The sequence below is a fragment of the Stegostoma tigrinum genome, chromosome 3 (genome assembly GCF_030684315.1).
Source record: "Stegostoma tigrinum isolate sSteTig4 chromosome 3, sSteTig4.hap1, whole genome shotgun sequence".
Lineage (NCBI taxonomy): Eukaryota > Metazoa > Chordata > Chondrichthyes > Orectolobiformes > Stegostomatidae > Stegostoma > Stegostoma tigrinum.
Genome location: NC_081356.1, coordinates 47,780,640 through 47,806,344, shown reverse-complemented (window position 1 = coordinate 47,806,344; position 25,705 = coordinate 47,780,640). Strand labels below are relative to the sequence as shown.

Genomic DNA, 25,705 nt, shown 5'->3' with positions numbered 1-25,705 from the left:
GTGCAGAATGAGGTTGTTTGATCCATAATCCACCAATTTTTAGTTTTTGAAGGTAGCGTAAACAAATTAATACCAATCTAAGTATGAACTACATTTTTCAATTAAAATGAAATACACTTATCCATTGAATTTGATTAGTTTGATAGGAGCTTCAGATTAGAATATGCATTTTTAAGAACAGAAAAAGTGACAAATTGATGGAAGCCATCTGTCCCTTTTTGATGAATTAACTCCAATCCACTTTCTCACCCTATCCTTTCAGATCGTCTTCCTTGTCTCTTGAACCCATTGGTTTGTGCAACTCTCACCATGGCCTAAAGTTTATTTTTTTCATCGTTGTCTTTGTAGCCATCACGCTCTTGTCCCTCCCAATGTCAGTAATCTCATCCAACAATGTAGTTATTTATCTCACCCTCCAAACTGGCTCAATTTTATCTCTCTCTGGCTCTAGCCTCTTGTTTTTTTTTCTCTTTCCCTATCCTGACCAATAGCAGTTGTGCCTTTGCCCACTGAGTTGCTAAGCTCTGGAATTTCTTTTCTAAATCCTTTGCACAGCCTTCCATTGAATAATATCTCTGCAACTCACTTTTTAACTAAGGTTTTGGTCATCCAAAATTTATTACCCATCTATTACCTATTTGTTGCCTCAGCTTCAAATGGAGCGCTTTCTCAAAAATCTTCTGAAAATTCAAAGAGATTCCATGCATTGAAAGCCTTAGTCCATTGACGTAGTTAGCTCCTGAACTAATTCTGCTAGTTTATTGAAACGCGAGCACTTTTACCCACATTGGATGTTAGATTATTTCTGCAATTCAGATTAGGATGGTTGGCATTGTAGCCTTACAATACCAGGGATCCGGATTCAATTCCACCCTCGGACAACTATCTAAGTGAAGGTTGCACATTCTCTCTGTCTGCATGGGTTGACTCTGGGTGCTTTAGTTTCCTCCCACAGTCCAAAGGATGCACAGATTAGGTGGATTGCCCATTCTAAATTGTCCATAGTGTCCAAGGATGTGCAGGCTAGCTTGATTAGCCATGGAAATGCAGTGTGATAGGGTAGGGGGGGTGAGTCTGGCTGTGATGCACTTCAGAGGGTCAGTGTGGACTGAATGGCCCAAAAGGCCTTCTTCCACGCTGTAAGGATTGTATGATAACTTTTGCAGAATATAGTAATCAGAATACCCATAATTCTTAATATGTTTGCTAAAGAATACACTGGTTTACCCAACAAATCCAGCTGTCCAGCAGACACATTTCCACTGAATTTCATCGTCACATATGTTTTTCGGATCTCAGTACATGTTGTAGATTGCAAAGGTGAAATTATTGGATCTGGTATTTAACCTGGTCTGCTTCAGAGATGGCTGATGTGAGCTGTTTTCTATAAAATTTTTAATCAGTTCTATGAGATTTATACTTTAACATTCAAAAGCCTGTCTGATTAGATTCCCTACAGTGTGGAAACAGGCCCTTTGGCCCAACAAGTCCACACTGCCCTTTGCAGCATCCCACCCAGACCCATCCCCCTATAACCCACATACCCCTGAACACTACAGACAATTTAGCATGGCCAATCCACCTAGCCTGCACATCTTTGGACTGTATGAAGAAACCGAAGCACCCGGAGGAAACCCCCGCAGGCATGGAGAGAATGTGCAAAGTCCGCACAGACAGTTGCCCGAGGCTGGGATCGAACCCAGGTCCCTGGTGCTGTGAGGCTGCAATGCTAACCACTGAGCCACCGTGCCACCCCAGAACTAGCACTGTGATAACAGTGTGGAGCTGGAGGAACACAGCACGCCAGGTGGAGCAGGAAAGCTGATGTTTCAGGTTGAGACCCTTCTTCAGCAATGGGGGAGGCTCTGAAATAGAGAGGTGGGGAGCGGTGATAGCAGGTAGATAGTAGAATGGATAGGTGGGAGAGAAGACAGACAGGTGCTGTTCCTCTAGATTCCAGGTGGCATCATTGTGGCACTGGATGAGGCCCAGGATGGACATGTTGTCCAGGCTGTGGGAGGGAGAGTTGAAGTGGTTCGCGATTGGGACGTGTTGTTGTTTGTTGCAAACCAAGCATTGGTGCTCTACAAAGCAGTCTCCGAGCCTCTGCTTGGTCTCCTTGATGTAGACGAGGGCACATTGGGAACAGTGGATACAATACACCACATTAGCGGATGTACAGGTGAACATCTGTTTGATGTGGAAGTTTTTTTAGGGCCTGGGATGGGGGTGAGGGGGGAGGTGCAGGGGCAGGTGTAGCACCTTCTGTGCTTGCAGGGAAAGGTGCCGGGGTGGTGGGGCTAGTGGGTAGTGTGGAACGGACAAGGGAGTTGCAGAGAGCACTGTCCCTCTGGAAAGTAAATAAGGGTGGGGAGGGAAATGCATCCTTCATAGTGGGGTCAGATTGCAGGTGGCAGAAGTGGCAGAGAATGATGTGTTGAATCTGGAGGTTAATGCGGTAATACATGAGAACAAGGGGAATGCTGTCTTTGTTTATATTGCGGGAGGGGGTGTGAGGGCTGAGGTGTGGGAAACGCAAGAGATGTGGTCGAGGGCATTTTTGACCACTGAGGGGGGGAAGTTGCGGTCCTTGAAATACGAGGACATCTGGGATGTTTGGGAGTGGAATGCCCCATCTTGGGAGCAGATGGACGGAGGCAGAGGAATTTTGAGTAGGGGATCGCATTCTTGCAGGAAGATGATGAGAGGAGGTTTAGTCTAGGTAGCTTTGGGAGTTAGTGGGCTTGAAATAGATATCAGTTCCGAGATGGTCACCAGAGATGGAGACAGAGGTTCATGAAAGAGAGGGAGGTATCAGAGGTGGTCCAGGTGAACCTGAGGTTGGGGTGGAAGGTGTTAGTAACGTTGATGAATTTTTCGAGCTCCTCATGGGAATGAGGCAGTGCCGGTGCAGTCATCGATGTAGCAGAGGAAGAGGTGGGGGATAGTGTCAGTGTAGCTGCGGAAGAGGGATTGTTCCTCATATCCTACAAACAGGCAGGCATAGCTTGGGCCCATGTGGGTACCCATGGCCACCCCTTAGTCTGCAGAAAGTGGGAGGAGTTGAAGGAAATGTTGTCATGGTAAGGATGAGTTAAGCGGATAAGGGTGTCGGTGGAGGGGCATTGGTTGGGCCTGTGGGAGAGGAAGAATGGAAGGCTTTGAGGCCACCTGCATGAGATTGAACTTGCATAGTGAGGTTGAGGTGTTGGGGGCCAGGGAATCGGAAGTTTTGGAGCAGGTGGGTGGGGCGTGGGTTGTGTCCTGGACATAGGTGAGTAGTTCCTCGACCAGGGGGAGAAAATAGAGTCGAGATGAGCTGAGATAAGTTTGGTGGGGCAAGAGCAGGCAGAGGCAGTGGGTGAGCCAGGGCAGTCAGGTTTGTGGATTTTGGAAAGGAGATAAAAATGGGTGGTGTGGGCTTGGGAACGATAAGGTTGGATGCTGTGGGTTGGAGGTCACCTGAGGTAATGAGGTTATGGATGGTCTGGGAGATGATGTTTTGGTGGTCAGGAAACTGGAGGACCAGCACCTCATATTCCACCTTGGAAGCTTACAACCCAATGGTCTCAATGTGGACTTTACTAACTTCAAAATCTCTCCACCCCGACCTCATCCCAAGACCAGCCCCACCTCTCATCCCGGCCTCTTTGACCTATGCGCGTTCTCTTCCACCTATCCGCTCCTCCCACCTCACTGACCAATCCCCACCAATACCCACCTACACTGACCCTTACGAGCTCAATCCCCACCTCCTTGACCTGTCTGACTTCTCTTCCACCTAACTGCTCCACTATTTTCTGAAAAAGGGTCCAGACCCAAAACATCAGCTTTCCTGCTCCTCTGATGCTGCCTGGCCTGCTATATTCATCCAGCTCCACACCTTATTTCGTTCCACTATCTATCTGCTATCACTGACCTCCCCACCTCTCTATTTATTTCAGAGCCCCCGTCCCCTCCCCATTTCTGTAGAAAGGTCCTGACCCGAAACGTCAGCTTTCCTGCTCCTCTGATGCTGCCTGGTCTGCTGTGTTCCTCCAGCTCCACACTGTGTTATTTCAGACTTCAGCATCGGCAGTTCTTACTATCTCTGTCTGGTACTGTGGCTATCTCTAATGTAACTAAAACATGCTTGCATACTTCATGCTGTTGTATTTTTATCAGTTTATTTGTCATCTCCTGCTTTCTGTATTTTCCTTTTTCCACTATAATTTGATACTTTTTTTTGTCAGAAAATTGAGTTTGCCACAGAAACCACCACAAATCTCGGTAGGAGCTTGTGCTAAAAGTGAAATCATTCTGTGAAAATTGCTGATGGGATATTCTCATTATCTGTTGTTCTTTCATTTTCATTAATGTGTTAACCAGTTTGTTAAGAGATTAATCTCCTTGTTTAAAAAAGGACTATGAGTCTGAAATGAAAGTTTTACTAAGCTTGTTGTTCACATGTCAGTGTAGTGCCAAATCTTGTAGGACACAGATAAGCATGTAAAACAATGCATGACTTTCATTCAGCCACACAATACACCAGGTTCAGAATAATTGGGCTGGATTTTACAGAACACTGTGAATCGCCCTCTCCAACATCCAACTAAAAGACCAGCGGTAATGCTGCTCATAATGCTGTTGGCACTCTCATATCAATTTAACAGTGGGCATTAACTACTTCAAGGTGAGACCTTTCCCCATCTTGGAAGAAAATCCTTGCTGGGAAGAAGTTTTTGCTGAGATTCAAATGTTGACCTTCCTCTTTAATCAAAAGGCAGATGATTATTAAACAGTGATTGTTGAGAGCTAGTTTTTTTTCGGTGTTGCATATTCTTAGAATGCTGTGTTTGCTGTTGGATAGGTATCTATTGCCTTACCGAGCTGCAGTGAGAAAGTGATGGTGAGCCACTTTCTTAAACTACTGTAGTCTGTTAAAGGTGCTGTCATACTACCTTTAGATAGGGAGTTCCAGAACTTGGATGCAGTGGCAATGAAGAAATGGTGACAAGTGTCCAAGTCAAATGTTGTGTGTGACTAGAGGAAGAAGGTGGAAGAGGTGGTATTCTTGTGTACCCTCTTTCTTCCTGCAGTTGGTGGAACTGAGGAGATGGTGGTGGGTGTGGTTCATGATTTCTAGGAGTGCATCATAATTGTACACATATGGTACACCAGGTGATGTTTAGACTGAAGTTAACATCAGTATTCTTTGCAAGCTGAATGTTAGATTGAACCTCTACTTTAGTAACATAAGAATATAGAAACAGGAGTAGGCCATTTGGCCCTTGAGCCTGTTTGAATTGAATTGAATCATTTATTATCACATGTATTCAATATAAAGTGATAAGTGCATATAGTCATCATACATAGGCACCATTCCCATTATCTTAGAATAATGTATGACAAGAAAAGATAGTAAAGCGAGTCCAACTTATACTTTTTCCGCTCTTGCTGTCCTGCTCCGGATTTCTGATTCCATGCCATGTTGCCACCGGAGTCCTGCTCCAGGCTTCCTAGCCTAAACCACTGCCACCAGAGTCCCAGCATCTTCCATTATTCAATGAGATTATTGCTAATCCGTAGCCTAACTCCATATCCCTCAAAGCCTTTGCTTAACAAAATGTATCTATCTCAGTTTTAAAATTAACATCTAATCCTGCATCCATTGTCATTCCTGTAAGACAGTTCCATTTGGGTGTAGGAATGCTTTGATGGTATTACTCCTGTGCGGCCTGGCTCTAATTCTCAGATTATGCTCCTTACCTCTAGAATCTCCAAACCCCAGACACAGTTTAACTTTACATATCCTGTCTTTTCCTGTTAATAACTTGAAGACTTTGATCAGATCACTCCTTTACTTTCAAATTTCTAATGAAAACAGGCTTAAATTGCTTAATCTGTCCTCATAGCCTAGCCCCTGAAGTCCTATGTTATACTCCCTCCAAGGTCAATATATCATTCCTGTGGTGTGGTGCCCAGGCCTACTCAGAATAATCCAAGTGGGGCCTAACCATGGTTGTGTATAACTGCAGCACAACATTTCCTTTCTTGTCCAACAATCCTCTATGATAGAGGCTAGCATTCCATTAGTTTTCTTGATTACTTTCTGCACTTTACTTTGTAATCTGCTTCATACTAATATGCTTATTACAAGCAATTCCTCAAAGTCTTGCCCTATCTTAACTAAATGTCTTTTGCCTGGAATATTGAAATACCTCCTAATGATTACGAGAGCCTGATGAACTCTACTTGCTTAATTTTAACTAGCAGACAGCTATAATTAGCTTCATTCTTATTTTCTATCCACTTGCAGCTGTCTTATTTCATTTTATTGTTATACTTCCCAAATCAACAATGAAATTCACTAAACATTTCAAACCAGACAAGTTTTTTTTGAAGTGATAATGGGAACAGCAGATGCTGGAGAATCCAAGATAACAAAGTGTGGAGCTGGATGAACACAGCAGGCCAAGCAGCATCTCAGGAGCACAAAAGCTGATGTTTCGGGCCTAGACCCTTCATCAGAGGGTCTAGGCCCGAAACATCAGCTTTGGTGCTCCTGAGATGCTGCTTGGCCTGCTGTGTTCATCCAGCTCCACACTTTGTTATCTTAAGTTTTTTTTTAGGAAGTGTTTAGTAGTTTGTTGCAGCGATTGGTCACATCAGAGACAATGCTGGACCAATGCTACTTTTTCCAAAAGTATACCTTATTCATAAAATGTGTAAACAAAGACATTTTAATATTACAGGATTTGCAAGAAAATTCAAAATGTCCAAGACAATTTATATTTCACTCAATTCAGATGTAACAGTATTAATGTTTATGAAATCCAATCCACATATTTGGGAATACATTTTCCGAGGGTGTCTCCCTCTGTTTCACTTTAGTAAGGTCAGAACCTAACTCTAGATTTTTACTGCGAGCCTCATGTTGGAAACCACTTCATAGCAATGCTGCACCAGCAATCTAAAGGAACCCTTTGATTCTCCATCATAATTCTGTTTCATTTGCCTATTACCCTTTTTGCTAAGCAACAACTATTTACTCTCCAAATTTGCTCAAAAATTTAAGCTTATCTCTACGTCACATTAATCTGATCCCACCTTACAATATCCTAACGATGAGCAAAGTGAATTTTTCCGAATCTATCATTTTAATAACAATTTCATTGCATTAAATTGAGTGCCAGATATCCATTCAGCAGCAGATTTGGCTTAAAGTTAAAATACTAGATTTTTCAATGATTGCAACGTCACTTCAGAGTCAGAAGTCTGCTGAAGTTTCATTGAAGAGACCAGTGTGCTTGCCCTGGACTGCCACCTCGGTGCAATACTAAGTGACAGCTAAGCTGTTTGAGACATTGCCTTTCAGATGATACATCAAACTCACCTTCCACATCTACCCTGTCAAGTGGATGTTAGGTAGACCACATTGAAACATGAAAAAGAGCCAGGAGTATCAGGAATAAAAGTGACGAACTTAGAGCATGGATCAGTACCTGGTGCTATGATGTTGTGGCCATAACAGAGACATGGGTTTCTCATGGGCAGGAATGGTTGCTGGATGTTCCAGGGTTTAGAACATTTAAAAAGAATAGGGAGGGGGGAAAAAGAGGAGGGGGTGTAGCACTACTAATCAGAGAGGGTATCACAGCTACAGAAGCTTCCATTGTCGAGGAAGATCTGCCTACTGAGTCAGTATGGGTGGAAATTAGGAACAGCAAGGGAGAAGTCACCTCGTTAGGGGTTTACTACAGGCCCCCCAATAGCAGCAGGGAGATTGAAGAAAGCATAGGTCGACAGATTTTGGAAAAGTGTGGTCGCAGTAGGGTTGTTGTGATGGGTGACTTTACCTTTCCTAATATTGATTGGAACCTGCTTCGAGCAGAAGATTTGAATGGAGCTGTATTTGTAAGGTGTGTTCAGGAGGGTTTCCTAACGCAGTACGTTGACAGGCCGACGAGGGGAGAGGCCATTCTAGACTTGGTGCTCGGAAACGAGCCGGGGCAGGTATCAGATCTTGTGGTGGGAGAGCATTTTGGTGATAGTGACCATAACTGCCTCACATTCTACATAGCTATGGAGAAGGAGAGGATTAGGCAAAATGGGAGGATATTTAATTGGGGAAGAGGAAACTATGACGCGATTAGACACGAGTTAGGAAGCATGGACTGGGAGCAATTGTTCCATGGTAAGGGAACTATAGACATGTGGAGATTGTTTAAGGAACAGTTGTTGCGAGTGATGAGTAAATATGTCCCTCTGAGACAGGCAAGAAGGGGTAAGATTAAGGAACCTTGGATGACGAGGGCGGTGGAGCTTATTGTGAAGAGGAAGAAGGTAGCTTACATAAGGTGGAGGAAACTAGGGTCAAGTTCAGCTAGAGAGGATTACTCGCAGGCAAGGAAGGAGCTCAAAAAAGGTCTGAGGAGAGCCAGGAGGGGGCACGAGAAAGGCTTGGCAGAAGGAATCAGGGAAAACACAAAGGCATTTTACACTTATGTGAGGAATAAGAGAATGGTCAATGAAAGAGTAGGGCCGATCAGGGATAGCATAGGGAACTTGTGTGTGGAGTCTGAGGAGGTAGGGGAAGCCCTTAATGAGTTTTTTGCTTCTGTCTTTACGAAAGAAACGAACTTTGTAGTGAATGAAACCTTTGAAGAGCAGGTGTGCATGCTGGAATGGATAGAGGTAGACGAAGCTGATGTGCTGAAAATTTTGTCAAACATTAAGATTGACAAGTCGCCAGGCCTGGACCAGATTTGTCCTCGGCTGCTTTGGGAAGCGAGAAATGAAATTGCTTCGCCACTTGTGAAGATCTTTGCATCCTCGCTCTCCACTGGAGTCGTACCTGAGGACTGGAGAGAGGCAAATGTAATTCCTCTCTTCAAGAAAGGAAAAAGGGAAATCCCTGGCAATTACAGACCAGTAAGTCTCACGTCTGTCGTCTGCAAGGTGTTAGAAAGGATTCTGAGGGATAGGATTTATGACCATCTGGAGGAGCATGGCTTGATCAAATACAGTCAACACGGCTTTTTGAGGGGTAGGTCATGCCTCACAAACCTTATCGAGTTCTTTGAGGATGTGACTAGAAAAGTTGATGAGGGTCGAGCTGTGGATGTGGTGTATATGGACTTCAGTAAGGCATTTGATAAGGTTCCCCATGGTAGGCTCATTCAGAAGGTCAGGAGGAATGGGATACAGGGGAACTTAGCTGCTTGGATACAGAATTGGCTGGCCAACAGAAGACAGCGAGTGGTAGTAGAAGGAAAATATTCTGCCTGGAAGTCAGTGGTGAGTGGGGTTCCACAGGGCTCTGTCCTTGGGCCTCTACTGTTTGTAATTTTTATTAATGACTTGGATGAGGGGATTGAAGGATGGGTCAGCAAGTTTGCAGACGACACAAAGGTCGGAGGTGTCGTTGACAGTGTAGAGGGCTGTTGTAGGCTGCAGCGGGACATTGACAGGATGCAGAGATGGGCTGAGAGGTGGCAGATGGAGTTCAACCTGGATAAATGCGAGGTGATGCATTTTGGAAGGTCGAATTTGAAAGCTGAGTACAGGATTAAGGATAGGATTCTTGGCAGTGTGGAGGAACAGAGGGATCTTGGTGTGCAGATACATAGATCCCTTAAAATGGCCACCCAAGTGGACAGGGTTGTTAAGAAAGCATATGGTGTTTTGGCTTTCATTAACAGGGGGATTGAGTTTAAGAGTCGTGAGATCTTGTTGCAGCTCTATAAAGCTTTGGTTAGACCGCACTTGGAATACTGCGTCCAGTTCTGGTCGCCGTATTATAGGAAAGATGTGGATGCTTTGGAGAGGGTTCAGAGGAGGTTTACCAGGATGCTGCCTGGACTGGAGGGCTTATCTTATGAAGAGAGGTTGACTGAGCTTGGTCTGTTTTCATTGGAGAAAAGGAGGAGGAGAGGGGACCTAATTGAGGTACACAAGATAATGAGAGGCATAGATAGAGTTGATAGCCAGAGACTATTTCCCAGGGCAGAAATGACTAGCACGAGGGGTCATAGTTTTAAGCTGGTTGGTGGAAAGTATAGAGGGGATGTCAGAGGCGGGTTCTTTACACAGAGAGTTGTGAGAGCATGGAATGCGTTGCCAGCAGCAGTTATGGAAGCAAGGTCATTGGGGTCATTTAAGAGACTGCTGAACATGCATATGGTCACAGAAATTTGAGGGCGCAGACATGAGGATCAATGGTCGGCACAACATTGTGGGCTGAAGGGCCTGTTCTGTGCTGTACTGTTCTATGTTCTATGTTCTATGAATTTTGTCAATGTCCTCTCCAACATTCATTCACATAGCAGTCCCTCCTAGAGCAAGCAATCTAGCTATTTATTTCACTGCTGCATGTGGGACATTATTGCTTGAAAAATTGAATATTTCAATTCCAACATTACAACAGTTCAGAATTTTGAAAGTATTTAGTTGCATGTAAAATCTTTGGGACATCCTTCATTCAGTTAAGATGCTACTTTTAGACAAGTTATTATGGCTTCAGTTTGCCAATCTGTAAAGTTAGAGTGCTGATACCACAACACCATCCAGATTCAGTGAATTAAGAAAGAAAAGGACCATAAAACAGGATGAAAAGTTATGAGAAAGGATCCATTTGGAAATCTTCAACAATGAGCTGGATAGAATACAATACAAATATATTCTGAGGAGTAGGAGTACACTTAAGAGAGAAACCAAGGAGAGCAAAAGCAAACAAGCGATAGCTTTGGCAAATAAGGCTAAGGAGAATCCAAAGGGAAAGCATAGAGCCCCTTACAGGTCAACAAGGCCATCTATGTGTGGAGCCATAGGAGATAGGTGAGATACTAAGCAAATATTTCGAGTCAGTATGTACTGTGCAGAAAGACATGGAATCTAGGAACTTGGAGAAATAAATAGTGATATCTTGAAAAGAGTCCACTTTACAGAATAGGAGGTGGCTCAAGGTTTTAAGACACACAAAGGTAGATAAATGCCCAGGACCTAATTAGATGTATCCCAGGGCATTATGGGAAGCCAGGGAAGAAATTGTAGGCCCCCTAGTGGAGATATTTATATCATTGATAGTCTCGGGTAAGGAGCCAGAAAACTTGAATGTGGCTAATATTGTGCCATTATTTAAGAAAGGCTTAAAGGAAAAGCCAAGGAACTGTAGACCAATGAACTGATGTCAGAGGTGAGTAAATTGTTGGAAGAAATCCTGAGAGACAGGATTTACAGGCATTTGGCGAGGCAAAGATAGATTAGGGATAGTCAGCATGGCTTTGTGTGTGGGAAATTGTGTCTGACAAACTCGATTAAGTTTATTGAAGAGGTGACTAATAAGATGGATGATGTCAGAGAAGTAAACGTTGTCTACATGTACTTTAGCAAGGCCTTTGACATGGTTCTGCATGGTAGACCAGTCAGTCAACATAGATCAAATAGGATATAGGAAGAGCTAGCCAATTGGATATAAAATTGATATGATGATAGGAGATTAGCGTGGTGGGAGAAGGTTGTTGTTTAGACTGGAGGCTTGTAACCATGGGTGTTCCGCAAAGATTTGTGCTGAGTCCACTGTTGTTAGTCATTTATATAAATGATTTGGATGAGATTGTAGGAGACACAGTTAGTAAATTTGTGGATGACACCAAAATTGGTGGTATTGTGGACAGTGAAGAAAGTTACCTAAGAGTAAAACAAAATCTTGATCAGCAGGGCCAATGAACCAAGGAGTGGTAAATGGAGTTTAACTTAGATAAATGCAAGGTGTTACATTTGGCAAAACTAACCAGGGCAGAATTTATAAATTTAATAGTAGGGCTCTGGGGAGTGTTGTTGAACAGAGAGACCTAGAAGTTCAGATATAGGTACATAGTTCCTTGAAAGTCGCATTACAGGCTGGTGAAAATGGCATTTGACACATTTAACAGAACATTGAGTATAGGAACAAAAACGGAAGTTGTTGGAAAAGCTCAGGAGGCCTGGCAGCATCTGTGAAGAAAAAAAAGATCACAGTTAATGTTTCTGAGGAAAGATCACCTGACCCGAAGCATTAACTCTCATACTTTTTTCACAGATGCTGCTAGACCTGCTGAGCTTTTCCAGCAACTTCTGTTTTTGTTCCTGATTTACAGTATCCGCAGTTCTTTTGGTTTTCATTGAATATTAGAGTAATGTCATATTGCAGCTGCACAAGACATTGGCAAGACCACTTTTGGAGTACTGTATACAATTCTGGTTGGTCTGCTACAGGAAGTATGTTATTAAACTGGACTGGGTGCAGAAAAGATTTACAAGGAGGTTGCCAAGACTGATAGGTTTGAGTTACAAGGAGAGACTGGATAGGGTAAGCCTTTTTCCCTGGATCATAGCAGAGTATTCTTATAGAGGTTTATAAAATCATGAGAGGCATAGATAAGGTGAATTACCAAGATTTTCTCCCCAGCGTAGGGGAATCGAAACCAGAGGGCTTAGGTTTTTAGGCCAGAATAGAATGATTTAAAAAGGACACATTCTTGTGGGGCGGCACAATGGCTCAGTGGCTAGCACTGCTGCCTCACAGTGCCATAGACCCGAGTTTGATTCCACCCTTGGGTGACTGTCAGTGTGGAGTTTGAGCACTCTCCCTGTATCTGCGTGGGTTTCCTCCAGGTGTTCCAGTTTCTTCCCACAGTCCGAAGTTGTGCAGGCTAGGTGGATAGGCCATGCTAAATTGCCTATAGAGTTCAGGGATGTGTAAATTAGGGGGATGGTTCTGATTGGGATGCTCTGAGGGTCGGTGCGGACTTATTGGGCCGGAAGACCTGTTTCCACACTTTCAGGATTCTATGATGGATTCTAAAGGGCAATATTTTCGCACACAGGGTAGAGCTGATAAAAGTGATGATGATGAGAAAAAATAGAAAGTGCAGTGAGGAACTGGAAGAAGAAACTGAAAAGGACTATGAATAAAGGTTAGCTGATAACATGAAAAAATGTTAACTCTTTTTAGATGTATATAAAAAATAGAAGACCAGTTAACAAAAGGAGATTAATTGTGGATGTGAGATGGGGTGCGCAGGTACAGAAAGAACAAGTACTTAAAATACTCAGAACAGTACAGGATTTGGTTCAGTAAAAAAAATTGCAGAAATAAAAATATTTAAGATAAAGGGCTAGAACAGCACACATTATAGATTGCTGAAAGACCGCAGTGGAGATAACAGATACTGTGGCCACTATTTTCCAATCATTAATACACAAATAGTGCAATGGAACTGGGGAGTTGACAATATCATACATAGAAGGGAGAGGAGAATGATCTGGATACAAAGAGACTGGTTAACAGACGATCTTGTAAATCTAGAATTTAACATGAAATGAGTCAGGATTTAGCTGGCTAAGACAATATATTAGTTATGTTACTCTTAAGTTTGATAGATTAGTTATGTTACTCTTAAGTTTGAGATTTTTAACATTTGAAAATATAAAGCTGATGTCAGATGAAAGTTACCAAGGAAGTATAGAATTGTAATAAAAGTACAGCTGGCTCACAAATCCTTTTGAAAAGAAAAGCTGTTGTACTACGTACTCTAGTCTGCACATGACTGCAGACCCATATCAACATCATAATTTTAGCTGCCCACTGGCAAACATCTTCGTTGTATTAAATGAGCGCAAAATTTCAAGAAAATGATACATTAGGCAAGGGCAATAAATGCAGACTTAGCATTGAAACTGCATCTTGACAATAAATTAATCAATCAAAGATATGCAGATTTGTTAATAATGTTTAAAAATACAGAATGTTGGAAATTATCAGCAGTCCTGGCAACTTTAGTGCGAAAAGAAAAACAGAGTTACTGTTTCAGGTCGACTTTTCTCCAGGGCTGCTGGATTTTCCTGTATTTTCTGTTCTTATTTCAAATTTCTAGCAGCTGCAATATTTTGTTTTTGTTGTTAGAGAACTGCATTTATTAATTATATCTGAGAAGCTGATGAAATATTTAGAATGCAGTCAATGATCTGTAGCTGAATTTTTAGAAGGTTGTTTAACAAAGATGTTCACAAGACATCTGCTCGAACAAATGTAGGTGTTTGTCGTAAGTGTAGCAGCTTGGACCAACTCTTGCAGAAAAGGGAGAAAAAGCCAACATAGAAACACAGGAAACAGGTACAGGATGAGGCCGATAGCCCCTTCAAGGCTGCACAGTCATTCAATATGATTATGGCCGTTTCAGTATTCCACTCCTGCTTTCCCTCCAAGTCGTTTGATCCCTTTAGCTGCAAGGGCCACATCCAGATCCTTCTTGAATATATCTAACAAACTAGCCCAAAAAGCTTTCTGTGGGAGAGAATTCCACAAGTTCACAACTCTGAGTGAAGAAATTTTTCCTCATATCAGTCCTGAATGGCTTACCCCTTATTCTTAGACTGTGACCCCTAGTTTTGGGCTTCCCCAACATCGGGAACAATCTTCCCTCATCTCTTCTGTTTGGTCCCGTCAGAATTTTATATGTTTCTTTGAGATCCCCCCTCATTTTTCTAAATTCCAGTGAATACAAACACAGTTGATCCAATCTTTCTTCACATGTCAGTCCTGCCATCCTGGGAATCAGTCTGGTGATCCTTCATTGGACTCTCTTAATAGCAAGAATGTCTTTCCTCGGACTAGAAGACCAGAACTGCACACAGTACACAAGATGTGGCCTCACTGAGGCCCTGTATAACTGTAACAAGACACCCTTACTCCTATACTCAAATCGTCTCGCAATCAGGATGCCATTTGCTTTCCTCACTGCACCTGCATACCAGCCTTCAGAGACTATTCCACTATGACACACAGGGCTCATTGCTCTTTACCTTCTTCCTAAACTGTCACCATTCAGATAATAATCTGTCTTTCTATTTTTGCCACTGAAGTGGATATCCTCAAATTTTCCACATGATGTTGCATTTGCCAAGTATTTGCCCACTCGCCAGCCTGTTCAAATCACCCTGCAGCCTCTTAGCATCATCCTCACAGCACACACTGCCACCCAGCTTAGTGTTGCCTGTGCATTTGGAAATATTGCATCTAATTCTTTCACACAGGTTGGTAATGTATATTGTTCACAGCTGGGTCCCAGCACTGAACCCAAAAACAGCCCACTCGTCACTGCCTGCCACTCTGAAAAGGACCCATTTGTTTGAACTCTCTGCTTTCTGTGCCAACCAGTTTTCTATCCACATAAATATGTTATGTCTGATACTATGAGCTTTAATTTTGCTTACTAATCTCTTGTATAGCACCTTCTTAAAAGACTTTTTTAAGTCCAGACACACAACACTCTCTAATTTACCCTTGTCCACTCTACTGATCATATCGACAAAAAATTCCAGAAATCTTGTCAAGCAAGATTTCCCTTTTGTGAATCCATGCTGACTTAGTCTGTTTCTGCCACTGCTTTCCAAATGCTCATTTATAACATCCTTAATCATTGATTCCAGCATATTCTGCAACACTGATGGCAGGCTAACTGGCCTATATTTGCCCATTTTCTCTCTCTCTCTCTCTCTCTAATGTAGAAATTGGGATTACATTAGCTACCCTCCAATCCATTGGAACTCTTCCAGGGTCTATAGAACGCTGGAAAGTTATTATCTATGTGTCCATGGTTTCCATCTTAATCTCATCAATTTCCACAATACCATTTCCTGACTAATAATGATTTCCTTCAGTTCCTCCATCATGCTTGACTCTCTGTCTGTTAGCATATCCAGAAGGTTTTTTGTGTCCTCCTTAGTGAAGATAGATCCAAACTATTTTTTTCAACTGGTCTGCCATCTCTTTGCTGTCCATTGTGAATTCACCTGATTCTAACTGCGAGGGACCTACTTTTGTCTTCACCAGTTTTTATTCTCTTCACATATCCTAAGAAGTTGTTGCAGTGAGTTTTTATGTTTTTCACAAGCTTATTCTCTATTCTATTTTCCCCTTCCGAATTAAATCTTTTGCCCTCCTCTGCTGCATGTTAAATTTTTCCCAGTCCTCACGTTTGCTGATTTTTCTGGCCAATTTCTATGCGTCCTCTTTGGCTTTGACACTACCCCTGATTTCCCTTGTTAGCCATGGTTGAGCTACCTTCCCAGTTCTATTCTTATGCCGGACAGGGATGTACAATTGTTGAAGCTCATCCATGTGTTCTTTAAATATCTGCCATTGCTATTGCAACCATCAACTTCTTAAGTATCTTTGGCCCTCCTATCCTCGCCAATTCATGAATTATACCATCAAAGTTGGTTTTCTTTAAGTGAAGCACCCTAGTCTCAGATTTAACCATGTCACGCTCCACCTTAATGAAGAATTGTAGCATATCATGGTCACTCTTCTCCAAAGATGTCACACCACAAGATTGCTAATTAATCCTTTCTCATTTCTGAATAGCTAGTTGAGGATGGTGTGCTCTCTAGTTGGTTCCTCAACATATGGTTAAGGGAACCTTCCCTTGTACATTTTAGGCACTGTCATAATAGACTAAATGTCCTCACTTTTCTGCCCTTCAGTTCTGAGGTTTACAAAGTGCATCCGTTAATAGGCTTTATAATATCTTCAAATGAATGCGCACAATTCTGCTTGCTAACTGTAGTTACTTAGGAATTAGACCTGTCTCAGGCAGCTGATGGAATCATTTTGAATAACTTGGAAAAAAAGGCTGTTTAACAGACTTCCAAGGAACTCCCCACATAATCAAAAATTTCCCTAGGCAAGATGCCTGACATACACTCTCCAATACCATACACCCTCTCCCCCCTCCCCCTCTCCCCCTCCCTTACTTACCCCTTCAACCTAACCTCCTCAATCTGCACCCAATTCTTCCTTCAAAATCACTGGAATTGACACACCACATACCCCTGCCAGGTTGGGCTGGACCACTCCCTCACCAACAGACCTGACACATGCCCTCCCTATCTTATGTTGGACTTGATTACTCCCACCCATCCTGACCTTCCGTAAATACTGCATCACATTTTGGCTCCTTGCAACCTTGCACACTACTCACCTGGCACCCTACACCTTACCTAACTGCATCCTACCCACCTGCACTCTACGTATGTCGCGCTCTAACCTGTACTCAGCTAGTACCCTATCGCTGGCACCCTAACCCTTCCAGCTGGCACCCTACCCCCCCCCCCCATCCTAATCTGGTACCCTATCCTCCCAGTCCCCTAATATCACATTTACCGTATGTACTTTTGATTTGACAGCAGCTGTCAACGTGGACTTTAAATGTCAGCATAAAGCAGCTGACAGCTGTGGGAAAAAAAAACATGTGGTTTGCTTTCCTCTGACAGTGCTATGCTATAAACAAATTGTCAGACTGATAGTACTACTCCACATTTCTGTGACAGACCTGAGCAGAATGTGCTTTCAGAAATTAGGAGTATTTTGTAAAAGAGGGGAGGCCAGAGTTGACTCATCAGAAAATCGAGCCTAGAATTTGTGTTTTAGGTTGATAATCCTTAGTTTGAACTAGGGTGTAATAAGGTTATTCATTAGAACTCAAATTTATTGAGACAGTTGTGGCTAAGATAACAATTGTGTAGTTCATGTAAAATAAATAATAAAAATTAGATCGTTATAAATGAAAATAACCTGTATTACAGTGGCAATCAAAGGAATTTCATGTAGAAATACGAGTTAGCCTATTTGTAATTTAAGTTATTAATGAGTAGTTAACATGTTGGATATAGCTTAAGTACAGCATTGATTAAACTTGTGTTAAATCTACAATCTTGAAATAAACTATTTATTTATTTAATTTTGCTCTGCAGTCCTGGTACTTGGGCTAGCTTGGTCCCATTCCAAGTGTCAAATGGAACTACCATCCTGCCAACGAATGTTCAGAATTACAGTTTAAACTTCATCAGTGAACCCTTCCTCCAAGCAGAGACAACAAACTGAAGGCAATGAAGATCAAATGTCATCTCTGGATCAAGAAAAAAAGTTTTCAGAAACACAGAAGTGTGATTGCTGCACTCACAATCACCAAATTCTTGCAAGCTTAAAATCTGCGTAAATGGTATTTCATCAGTAATACGGTGAGGGTGATTTTCATACTTGGATAACAGATCATGCCAAGCGCTGGCCTTTATTGAACACTGGGATCCATTGGGGACAATTGTTTTAATTTCCAAATCTGACAACCTTAATACTCTTATTAGCTTTTAGATGTTTAAGACTTTTGCATGTTTAGGTAATTTTGGTGGTGGGGTGGTGGTTGGGGGTGCTCAGGTTTTTTTTTTCACTCAGTCCAGGAGTAGTAAAACTACAGCCCAGTCTTTTTGATTGATAAGGTTTTACTTGTATGATAAAGGCTGGATAAAGAATGTACATGTAATTATGTGTTTTCTACAAACTGTTGTCTGAGGGTACAAAAAGCCCACAAAGCACACAATTAGACTATGCACACTATACTACTGCAGAAAACAACACAAAAAGATGTAGATGGAGTTTTACTGAATTTATATTTAACAATTGGCTGGCAAAATTGCATTTTGTCACTAAATCTACTTTCCCTTCACTTTTAGTATTTAGTATGCGGATCTGAACAGATCCTATTTGATAAAAGATAAGCATTTGGAAAAGCAGTAATAGTCCCTCACAGTTTCAGATGCTTTAAAATTAACTTAATACAAGAATGAAGCTAACTGATGTTTTTTTTTTGCCCTTAAAATGACAGTAATTGTATGAAAAAGCTCTTAAGAGGCAAGTGCAATTTATCATATCTGATTGAGGGGTTTAATATAAGTCCTTGTGCCCTAGGACTCTAAATTGATGGGATGTAAAGTAACGTTTAAATAAGCCTGAAAAATTTTTTGCCCTGCCCCCACCCCCCTTGAGGATGTGTATAAATTAAGGGGGATAAATGAATAATAGACACATGCTTGCTTAGGAAGGTAATTAAACACAATTGAAAGTACTGCACTTGATTCCTTATACTCCATTAGCTCTGTGGAGTTTAAAAATATATAATATATATGTATCAGGAAATGAAAGCATGGCATAATCAGTTTCCAAGATGTTGATGTGAAAGTGTCACACAGAACGTGTTGGTGAGCAGCATCGCAGTTTACAAATCAATGGCGATAGGGATGCAGCATCTAAGTTTCTCGCACTCTACTGAATAAAAACTATTTTTAACCACAGTGTGCCGAATAATGCATGGTGCTTTTCTTGCACAGTTAGCCTTGCTATCCACCTGACAGTGCTAGTGGCAGGACTCCAGTGTGCATGTCAAGTCAGTTTTGGCCCTTCTGTTTCTCTGTAACTCTAATAGATCTTATCCTTGATTTGTACGAAGTTATATAGTCCACATTACGTGCCTTGCCTTTGAAATAAAACAGTGAGATCACTGCACACGTTTGCTGCATATATTATAGCTCATCTTATGAAAAATACCATTTGTACGAAAGAAATTATTTTGTACTCCAGAGGACAGTGTGACATCACTAACTGCCGATATTCAAATACTTTGACTTTGTTAACTCATTTATAAAGCATATCATGGCTGTGTATAGTTGGTGCTTAAAATTTTTAATCAGCCAGTAATATTTTTTCAGTATTTTTGGCAAGTTTTTTCTATTAATCTTTCATGTTTCTCATCTTTCAATTACTCATGTGGGGTTTTTTGAACTTTTAAGAATTATGCAATACGAATTTTTGTCTAAATAGGTAAAGCTTTTAACTGTATTGAGTATCACAAGTTAGTATGCAGATTAGCTGATGTAAGCTTTTTTTTTCCATTTAAATTGACCAAAGTTGATGCTGCTTTCTATGCAGTATGGTAGGTCTTTACAAGATGGTTAAGGGAGACGTTTTGGGGAGGGCACAGCTGTGAAGCATAATGCCATTTTCCAAACACAGGCTGCAAAGTAACTGTTCTGTCAACTGTGATAATCTCTCAGCTTGGTCCTACTTTCGACTTTCCACCTGGGGTGCAAATATGAATTCATTGATTTACAAAAATATTAAAATGTAGTGATTTTCATTGGACACAGGCTTGACTTGAGCTTCAATATTTATTGAACAGCTAGGATTTTCTCTTGTGAAAATTCACTTTGGCAGAGCTCCATCTTCCTGCTGGCCCCAAAAAACCAGAAGCAGAACTGTGGATCTTAAACCACCTTTTCACTGCCCAGCATGAGCAACTCTCAAGGCTATTTCTCCTCTTTGCCCTGAGAGCGGAACCACCAAATTCAGGCAGGAACTTTTCAGAAGTGGTTTAAAGATGAATCGTTCTTTCTTTTACTTATGGCAGGCTGCTCAATTTTTTTTTAAATCGCCTTCAGTTTCCACTCGGGCATTCTAATTTGGCTTCTTACGGAGATTGCCTTTTATTTTATCATCATTACTTTTAGGTAAGTGTCACATTAACCACAGACCTAACCACCAAAAGCTGCAAAAATCCAGTATGAGTTGTAAATTTGATGTGATTCAAATATAATTTTAAATACAGAGAAATCTGAAGAAATTCATCAGGTCTAGCAGCACCTGTGGAGAGAGAAACAGAGTTAATGTTTTGAATATGGTTTGGACAGTTCTGAAGAAGAGGCATACCAAACTCCAAACATTAACTCTATTTCTCTCTTCGCAGATGCTGCCAGACCTGCTGAGTTTCTGCAGCATTTTGTGTGTTATTTGATATCCTACATCTGTTGTATTTTGCCTTTATACATAATTTTAAATATTTTGTTTTAAAGTACTATTTACTAGCTCTGAATTGAATATAAGTCTGTCTAATTGGAACAACAATACTGCATGATAAAAACATAAAAATACAAATCTCAAAGTAAAGATCTTTTAAACACTTTTGGATTTAATTCTTATAAAAAAGTGAACTACTTACATGTTATTCCAAAGAACTTGCTTGGACCTGTTGCCTCCTATTTCAAGCAAACAGGATTAAGGTTTCATGAAAACAGACAAAAAGGGATGGGTGATATTTGCAACTTAAGTCAAGTCTCTGCTCCCTTCCTTCACCAGGATATTAAATCTGAAAAATTGAAGACACTCTGTTCTATATGTACTGTTTCTGCATTTCGCTTAAGTACTTTGCAGCCTGGGTGTTGGTGCTAACATTGAAGTGCATTTCCCCAATATGATGTAAAAATTAAGGCACAATAGTTTGGGGGATTTCAAAAAAAACCGTGTAGGAGACTTCTTCTGAAAAAAAATCTGGCAAAAATAAATAACTATAGCAATCGCTGTGGGAGTATGTTTCAGGCATGGCAGCTCAGTGTTATTTGATTTGTTATGGCTCTGTAATGTGAGGGGAAACATAAAGCGGTCTTGAAAATAAACCACCCGCCTTGCAGACTAATTTGTACACTGTATAGTTTTGTTAAGAACAATTTAAAGTAATTACCCTTTTTTGTAATGCTAATTTTTTTTAAAATGAGTTAATTGGGGGAAGAAAGATTACACTGGCTTTTGAAAGACCAGTTTATTATGCCATTTTTAAGAGGAAGAAAATCCTGTCTGGAAGCTGGACTTGAGTTAAAACTCTCCAGTTACCTAATTTATATATTAAGAAGAAGTCAGTCCATATGGAAGTTTGTGTATTCCTATGCTTAAGAAGTGTAGGTTCCTAATTTTTAATCCAGTTTTAAGTGGAGAAAAATTATATTTTATGAAGGTTATTTTGTTGTATTAGTGTTGAAAAGGTTGGTTTTCAGAAACATTTCATAATGTCAGGAGGAATACTGTCTTTTTTTAAAGTGTGTATGGACTCCAGTAAATGTTTGTTTGAGTTTACGTGTTGGTATTTATGATTTGAATGAAAGTGCAAAAGGGCATCAGCAACAAATCCAGTACAGGTGTCTAAACCAGTGCATAAGCTCAGACAGGATTCCTGATAAATCTGGTACAGTGGTGGTACACACTGCACAGCTGGGGGAACCTATCTAGGAACTCTTGGCTGTGGTCACTGACATGGATTTTGTTTATGTTGCACTTGTACCTGCACCATACAAAGATTACAAAATGATATCCCATATACAGTGTACTGTATTCTGTTTTTGAAAAGACAATGCAATGTTGTTGGCAGTTAGGTCCCAAGAAGGATAGCAGACATGGTTTACATTTTTCCAATAAAGTCTGCTGCTGGACATAACCAACTGTGTGCTTAGCAGATCTTCAGTTTTGAAATTAAAATTTGACCTGCTTTTGTTAAAGACGTAGTGCATGGAAATAGAAAATAGAAAGGTGCCATGAGAGAAGAAGAGGGATGTTGTTGAAGTCTTTTCAATATTTGCTCCTTTTTATTTAAAAAAAAGTTCATTGCTTCCCAAGCTTCTTCCCACTGTAACTCCTTTGTGAAGCTTGAAAAGTATTCTGATAGCCTCAACAAAAAGAAACGATGGTTGGGGAGGGAAGAGAAAATCATTTAAAGCCCGGAGGTGGGCTACAAAGCTCCACAGCAGTAATTGCTGACTCCCAACCCCATTTGAGCTTCTTGGCCCCTACTTTTGGAAGTCGAAGTTAATGAATTCCATACACATCTTCCCATCAAATTAGTTCTTGAGATTTATGCTCTCTGTCAGTATGCAGTTGGTGACTAAGCAGACTTCACTGGAATATGCACCAGGACAGACTACATCGTCGGTTTAATAATTAAAAGAAAGCCCATACTATAGATAATGATTTCTTTTGACCTGTATATGACAATTGAATTCATTCTCTCTCATTGAGCAGGGTTTGATGCCAATGTCACAGTAGCAACTTCTTGCAGTGTTTCCATCCCAAAGTACTTTTGCCACATTGTTAATAGTTGAGGACGACATGTTGAAAAGGGTCAATTTTCACCTTTGTGTTGCAATTTTTTTCTTACAGAATGCATTTAATATACAGATAAAAGAAAAAAAATGTTGCTCTTGGTATCAGTCTCTGGAAATACCTGTGTTTTAAGATTTTACTGTATATTTAAATTTGTAAAAATGGTCTCAGTGTCAGTGGTGATACCTCCCCAAAAGATGTCTAACAATGATCAATGCAGTATTTTCTAAATCCAACCAAGACTGAGTTAGGGTCAGTTAATTTTTTTCTCATTATAGACAATACATGAGTTTTTTTTATGGTAGTTTTAAATAACTACGATGGTCCTTCAGGTTGCTTGACTGAATGGACTGGTTTATGATGCAAAATACATTAGAATAACAGTAATAATAAACTCCACTATAAAATATTGGCCTATAATACATTTCAAAGTGTTGATTAATCACAGCATTTACTTTTGCTCCAGGCAATATCTAGTTCTAATAAAGACAAAATCTGCTAGAAGCACCTAGCATCTGTGACAGAATATTAAAAGGTAATGTTTCAGGTATAGCTCTTTGTCTGAAGTCTGAGTAAGATTTATATCTGAAACAGCCCTTTGCTAATGTTTAAGAAGGGGTAAGCCTAAAGTGGTGCATTGATTGACCTTGGATTATCTCCTAAGTAGCTCAGCATTTTCAATTTTTGTAGTTAGATTTACAGTATTTTTTGCTTTTATTGTCTGCTTGTGATGACTCATCATTAGGTTCTAAATTAAATTTGCACACTGTTAATCCACTGATAATGCCTTGAAAATCTTTTTTAAAAACTCAAAAAGGCAGTGTTCTTGTTTTAAGGACCCCTTTCTTGGAATGTTGTTAACAAAAGCAAAATATAATGCAAAGTATGTGGTTTTGCGATTTTCCAAATTCTTGTGTAGACGTTACATCAAAATATGTTTTTTCAGATGCAGCACTATTGGGTGGGATCTTACAAGGGTGACAAGTGTAATTCAACAGACTCTATGAATGAGTATAACACACCTAGGGATACTAGATAGAACACAACCTATCACAAAGTAATTTTTTCTCCTCCAGAATTGTCCACATCAAATTTCCACATCTCTTTTTCCTCCTAAACTCACAGGGATAACTAGTCAGCATTAAAGCACAAATGTGTGAAAATACTACTCTTGTGCTGTTTGATTTAGACTGAAAAGTTCAAGCAAACTGTATGATATGTGCTGTCCACTGCAATGAAACTAGACATTTCCAACAAAGTCAGAGCTGTGCAGGGTCTTTGTGTTTAAGAGGCAGCCGTCAGGTCCCCTGACACTGAAACCACTTTCATCATGAACTGTTGTATTTCTAAAGAAATAGCATGATGCATTTTTATTATCAAAACTTGCTGCAGGGACTGATGTGTATTATCAACTGAAGGAATGTTGTTACAGCCATGGTCGCTACAGTAATGTATGTTCCATAAATGGAGGCCATGGGATGTTACCTTGAGTTATGTTAATGCAAAAGAAGGATTCAGCAACAAAAAAAACCAGCATACGTTTACCAAAAATGTCAAAGCAGTGCCTGTTTAATCTTGCAGTCTCTGTTCAGTTGTAAATCTGTTCATTCAGACAACTTGATTTCTGCAAAGCTGATCCAACTTGCAGAATATGAGGGTAATTTCTGCTCAGCTGTCAGCTTCCTAGAGCTTGTTTACATGCTCCATATTCACAGAGGCTGTTACACACATATGTAAATAATGCATTAATGCGTGTAACATCCTGAAATTCCTTAAGTCTTGACACTGCGCATTGTACAGATAGTCTTTTCATTGTGGTTGTGCCTCCCAGTCAATCTGTGAAGAGCTTTTTCCAGATGGGAATTCTGAGAGGATTCTTACAATGTATTGTAAGAACTTTTTGAGATATTTCTCTTGAGATCAACTTTTGTAGGACTGTGTGTTTCCATAGATACATGATACTACTTTAGTACAATAGTAGGTAACAAGTAGTCAGTAAGTGCTTGCTAGCCACACACCAGGGTTGTTCCATTTTGAAACTGGAGTTTTTCGTCCCATAGACACAGCTATTCTGTCCAAAACGAAAAAGATAGAAAGGCTATTGTTATCACTGCAGATGACACTGTGTTCTGTTTCCAATTTGGATGCAATTCTAGGATGGTTCGATGCTGTTGAGATCAGTGCAAATGATCAACCCATTATGGGTCGAAACCTTCACAAGTTTCAAACTGGTGTAAATTCAGCTTGACTTCTGTGATTGTAACTGTTATATCCAGCCTATACTGCTAGCAGCTGCTCATACTGCAGTCAAATACTGGAAGTGGATATGTTTCCTATGCAAATAAAGAAAAAAAACAGTTTAAAAATAAAAATGAGCTATGCTACAACCATTGCTGGCCTGTCTGTTTGTTCGCTTCTGTGTTGATAGATGGTCTGCTTTTAACACAGTTACATTTGTTTAAGTGCTGTTGGATAATGAAGTTTCAGATTTTAAATTTTGCATGTAAAAGCAAAGAAGCACATCAATCTGCTTTAACCTTTATATGGATATGTTGAACCATCATTGAGATGTAATTTCATCTCATGAGATAATAGACAGTTTGGGGTTATTCAGCCTTGTCTTCTTTTCCATTTTGATTGTATTAGATATAATTTATTCTTTGTTATTCTCCATTACTCACATAAAGCTTATGGTGTGATGATCATTATTCTCCAAATGTTTCCCCACTGACCCTTACTCCACCTGACCCAGAAATGCCACCTTTCTAATTAAGCTGAGAACATACTGATCAAGGAAGTCCCCTGAAAAAATTTTAGAAGCTTCTCCCCTTTTCTCATTCTGCTCCCCAAAATGATTAAGGTAATATTTCTGACTCCCAATATCAAGAACATCCACTCTTTCCAGAACTGAACTGCAATGGTGTC

At 40.6% G+C, this 25,705-nt stretch overlaps 1 protein-coding gene across 14 annotated transcripts in view; it reads left to right on the top strand.

Moving 5' to 3' along the window:
* Window positions 1–25,151, top strand: part of LOC125451225 (nuclear factor 1 B-type-like) — a 683,573-nt gene extending 658,422 nt beyond the window's left edge. For 12 of the 14 annotated variants that reach the window (XM_059644590.1, XM_059644588.1, XM_048528110.2 and 9 more), the window contains one exon: window positions 17,779–25,151. In XM_059644590.1, coding sequence (XP_059500573.1) covers window positions 17,779–17,908 — 130 coding nt within the window. In that variant the 3' untranslated portion in view covers window positions 17,909–25,151. The remainder of the gene's footprint in view (window positions 1–17,778) is intronic. The other 2 variants (XM_059644587.1, XM_059644586.1) reach the window with 1 other exon arrangement.
* The last annotated feature ends 554 nt before the right edge of the window (window positions 25,152–25,705 follow it).